At 64.2% G+C, this 4,781-nt stretch overlaps 1 protein-coding gene across 1 annotated transcript; it reads right to left on the bottom strand.

The window, feature by feature from the left end:
- Positions 1–870: 870 nt before the first annotated feature.
- Positions 871–2,604, bottom strand: Hmx3 (H6 family homeobox 3). The gene is made up of 2 exons (XM_042701402.1): positions 2,193–2,604; positions 871–1,568 (listed from the first exon to the last, which is right to left on the bottom strand). The coding sequence occupies exons 1-2, from the start codon at positions 2,602–2,604 to the stop codon at positions 871–873; spliced, it is 1,110 nt and encodes a 369-aa protein (XP_042557336.1).
- Between the last annotated feature and the right edge of the window lie 2,177 nt (positions 2,605–4,781).

The following is a 4,781-nucleotide window of genomic DNA, read 5'->3' as shown; positions in this document are numbered from 1 at the left end:
ACAAATTAATAATAATTTACTGACAAGTGAAATTCTCCTAAATAAATAAGACCACTCCAACCCGGCCAGATGTGGAGTTCTGAATTTGTTGTTGTTGTAGCTGCCGTTTGGTCTCTTCCCTTTACATACTTGGTTAGAGGATTCTTCAGTCACAAAGCCAGACAGATGAAAAGGGTAGTTGCCACAGACCTTTCTGGGAGAGAAAATGGACCTGCGTGGCGATTCTTAGTAGACAGGGCTCAGATTCTGAAAACTGGGGAGGATAACTGGCCATAAAGGGGAAAACCACACCCACGAATCCAGAAATAAAAAAAGAATTACCAACCGACTCTTTCTGTGGATTCTGAAAATAATCCCACAGAAAAAGGGAAGAACCTAGAGAGGTTCAAATTTTGCGCATCTTTTCCTTTTATAAAAATAAAAACAAGAGAGAGATAGAGAGAAAGAGAGAGAGAAAGAGAGAGCGCTACTACGGTGAAATGAAAATTCAGGGCAAGGACTACACATTTTCCAAAAGCTTTTCGGCTGAAAGAGTTGACCTAGGAATGTTGTCTCTCTTTTTTCTTCTTCCTGTTTTCTGTTGACAGTAACCCAAATCAAAAGTAAGAGGAGAAGCGCCTCAAATCCATTAGGGATGAATTAACTGCACGCGCACACGCACACACACATTAAAAAAAATGCATCGCAAATACTTACAAATCGCTACCCATTGGGGGGGGAAGGGAGGGCCAGGCGGTGCGCCGCCCGCAGCCACGGTTCCCAAGGCCACCGGACATCTGGGCGCCTTTGGGCCTGGCCAAGTCTCCTCTGGGGGTGGAGGGGTGTCCAGAAAGGTGGTCGGGCATCTCCCTCCCTCTCCCCTCTCGGGCCTCAGACCGGCCTGAGCAGCGGCACGGAAGAGACCACCGGGTGCGAGTAGTAGACCGGATGCGGGAAGGTGAGCAAGGGCTGGCTGGCCGGGACCGGGGCCCCCGCGGCCGCGGCCGCCGCGCCCTCGGCCGCCGAGTTCTCGTGGTAGAGGATGGGCACGCGCACGATGCGCTGCGCCGCGGCGTGGCTCAGGTTGGCCGCCTCCAGCTCGGCTGCCAGCTGCCGCTTCCACTTGTTGCGGCGGTTCTGGAACCAGATCTTGACCTGCGTCTCGGTGAGGTGCAGCGACGCGGCCAGGCCGGCGCGCTCCGAGCTGCTCAGGTAGCGCTTCATGTCGAAGGTGGACTCGAGCTGGAAGACCTGGCTGCGCGAGAACACCGTGCGCGTCTTCTTCTTGCGGCACGCGGGCTTCTTCTCGGGGCTCTCGGCGCCCTTCTTCCAGTCCTCGGCGCCCGCCGCCGCCGCCGCCGCCGCCGTCCCCGCGCCGGCTCCGCCCGCGCCGGCGCCCGCCGCACCCGCCGCGGCCTCGCCCTCCTTCTTGCCTTCCTCCGAGTCGCTCTCCTCCAGGATGATCTCGTCCGGACTCTTGGAGTCCAGGAGCTCCTTGTGATCCGGGTCGGCCTTGAGCAGCGGCTCTGGGGAGTCCCGGTCCGTACCGGAGGCCGGAGAGGAGTCTCGCAGGAGGGCCTTCTCCGAGGCTGGGGAGACACAGACAGACGGACGGACGGACGCACACGCACACCCACCGACACAGCCGTGAGCGAGGCCCGGCGGGGCGTCTGCGGGCAGCAGGCTCCACCCGCGCTGCCCCCCTTGCGCCCCCCAGCCCCAGGCCTCGAGGCCTCAGTACCCCCTCCGAGGAGACCTCTTTCCCCACGGGGCAGAACCAGGGGCCCCGGGTCCTAGGACCCCCACCACCACTCCCAAGGGCGGGAGTGCAGACGACCGCGGAAAGGCTGCCCCTTCCACCCTCGGCTCCCCGGCCTAGGGCCCCCCCCAGGAAGATTCGCCATCTGCTTGGGGGGCACCCGGTTCTCCTCCTTCTTCTACCCGTGTCCCCATCCAGCCCTGCTCCAGCCTCTTTCGGGGGGGGGGCAGCGCTGCACCCGTGGAATCTGCTCTGCCGCTTTTCTCACCAAGTGGGACTGGACGCCGGGGCCCGCGCGCGCGCTGCGGGGCGCGGGGCTCGGGGCAGGGTCCCAACCCCGGGTGTGCGGGTGTGCGGGGTCCCAGAACCACGCTGGGAGTGGGCGCGGGCGGGGGTGTGGGACCGGCCCGCGCAGGCAGGGAAGGGGAAGGAAAGCGCAAAGAGAGGTCGGTACCTTCTGGTCGCGGGAGGTGGCCGCCGGCGGGGGTCAGGGTGTAGGGGTACCACCAGGCCGGGGAGCGCTCCAGGTAGTGCGCGGGCAGGGCAAACCTCTGCGCTGGGATCTCAAAGCGGGGGAAAGCCAGGTCGCCCACCTGCGAGAGCGCGAAGCCCGCGGCGCCCTCCAGGGCCCCCTTGGCGGCGGCGGCGGCGGCGGCGGCGGCGGCAGCTGCGGCGGCGGCGGCCGAGGCCGGCGCGAAGAGCGTCCGTGGGGGCGGCTGGGGTTTAGGGGGCTGCCGGTGGTGATCGCCGTTGAGCAGGTTCTTGATGGAGAACGGGGATTCCTTGGGCGCCGGCGGTGGAGGCGGCGGCTGCGGAGGCGGCGGCGCGCTGGCGGTGCCGGAGGCGTCCGGCCCGGGCTCCGGCATGGTCCCGCTCTCCTCCTCCTCCGGGTCTCAGGGTTGGGGGTGTGTGGGGGGGGCGGGGGAGGAGGGAGAGGGAGAACGGGACCAGGCGGGCGGCGGGGCGAGCCGGCGAGCAGCCGGAAATCAGACCATAAACGGAACTCAACTACGGGGCACCAAGTCGGGGGCCGCCCGGGGCGCAAATCGAGCCGTGGGAGGGCGGGGTGAGGACCGGGCCGGGGCGGGCTCGCATGGGGGGGTGGGGGAAGGGAGGGGTCCGGAGGGGCGGGAGCGGCCTTGCCGCGGCACCGGGGGAGCGAGGGGGCCCCGGCGGCCGCCGCCGCAGCTCCCGGGGAGGAGGCGGCACGAGCCGTGCCTGGCTTGGGGCTGCGTCAATCCGGCGCCGGATGCTAATGATGAAATCAAAATGTCATCCAAGTTAAATGCGGGGAGTATACGGCGATTGGGCGCGTACAATGGCAAATGGGATTAGGCAGACGAAGGCGCAGCCGAGCCCGGGCCCCGCAGCCGCCTCCGCCAACCGCCCCCTCCTCGCCTTCCCTTGGATTTTGGCGCTTTGGCTTTAGGCTATGAGAGCCCGCCTGTTATTGGCTTTATATAGTCCAATTAGGCAGCAAATGAGGACAAACCTATTAGCACAAAAGGATATTGGCTCCGGCTAAAGAGGCACTCGGAGCGCTCCTACGAGCGCGCAGCGAGAGGGCGAGGGACCGGGAGCCGGCGGCGCCCCCGACCGGCTGGAGCGCACTGACAGCCGCGAGCCCCGAGCCGGCGCCGCCTACCCCCCACCCCCCCCGCAGCTCGGGACCCGCTCCCCGCCGCCGGGCCTGCGGGAGGGGGAGGGGCGGGAGGGTCACCTCAGGGTTACCCGCGCCCGCAGCTGCCGCTTCCCCCGCCCCCAGGGGCTTGGCGGGGCCCGGGGCCCAGAGCCAGGACGCCACCGCGGCCCGCGAGGAACTCGGCCCTGGCCTACCCTTTGGGGTCCAGCGGCCTCAGCATTTCCCCCCCAAAGCTTGCGAAGAAGGGGGCCGCCGCGAAGAGGAGAATTTGGGTTCCCCATCCAACCGTCTAACCCGTAGGAAGGGGTGGGGGGACATCCGGGAATGAGTTGTTGCGGGGCGCCTGCGGGCTCACGACTACGCGCGGTAGCCTTTGGCCTGGCAAAGCCAGCCGGAGGGAGCCGTCCTGGGCGGGAGGGAGCACGGGTGGGCGCGCGTGTCTGCGCACCCGCGGGTGCGCGCAGGTCCCGCGGACGCCCGCGCGTCCCTCGTGCGCCTGCTTGGGGAGCCGCGTTTCTGCACCGACGGCCGCTCTCCAAAGGCCACTCCTGTCTTTTGATGCCAGGGCCCTCGACTTGAGCACCAACTTCAGAGTCTGCGGTCCTGAAGACAGCACTTTCCCCCCTGGGAGGTGTGTGCGGCAGGCGTTTGGAGCTACCTAAACGCTTTACTAGTGGCCATGTGACCCGCAGGAGCCACGGAGTCCCTTCCTCTGTCCAGGCAGCCCGTCCCGGGGGCCTCCAAGTCTCTGGAGAAGCACTCCAGGCCTCCGAGGGACAGCTGCACGGAAGATCATTGGATTCTCCCGGTTTGCAAATGGAGCCCCAGGCCGCACAAAGAATCCGAAAGGCAGCGTCCGACAAATCAGAAATGGGGGTGGGGTGCGGGGGAAGGGGTCCTACCTGAAAAATAGCTATGGAATCAGAGAAAGATAACACTCCTCACCCGCTGGCCCCCTGCCCATGCTGCCAGGACACCTGGTGTCTTCTGTGGTGCCTTCACCTCCCGGCGCTTTCTTATTCGTTAGGTCGAGCCTTGCCTAAATTCATCACTGTCCCGCCTGCACTGACAGACGTGGCTGTTTGGGGTCCCTAAGAAAGAAGGGGTGTTATTTTGTTTTTTCGATCCTATGGCGCCAGACCCTCCACGACCAAATCTCGGTTGGGCACTTTTATTGTTTTAGCATTCACCTACAGCACCGAGCCCGACCTTTGGCTAGTAAATGGCGCCTTCACGAACAATTGTCATTATTGTTCCTCTGAGTGTGCACAACGCTTTACTGGAATGCAAAACAGCACACCATCCAAAATCCGGGTTGGAACCAATCACCAGCCTAGGATTTAAGTAAGGCGGGTCTCCCGCTCGGATTTTATAGGTAGAAACGAGCATCCAGAGACAGGA

This window comes from Dipodomys spectabilis, unplaced genomic scaffold (genome assembly GCF_019054845.1).
Source record: "Dipodomys spectabilis isolate Male_0828 unplaced genomic scaffold, ASM1905484v1 ptg000289l, whole genome shotgun sequence".
NCBI lineage: Eukaryota > Metazoa > Chordata > Mammalia > Rodentia > Heteromyidae > Dipodomys > Dipodomys spectabilis.
Note: the sequence above shows the minus strand (reverse complement) of the source record. Positions and strands in the feature narration are given on the sequence as shown.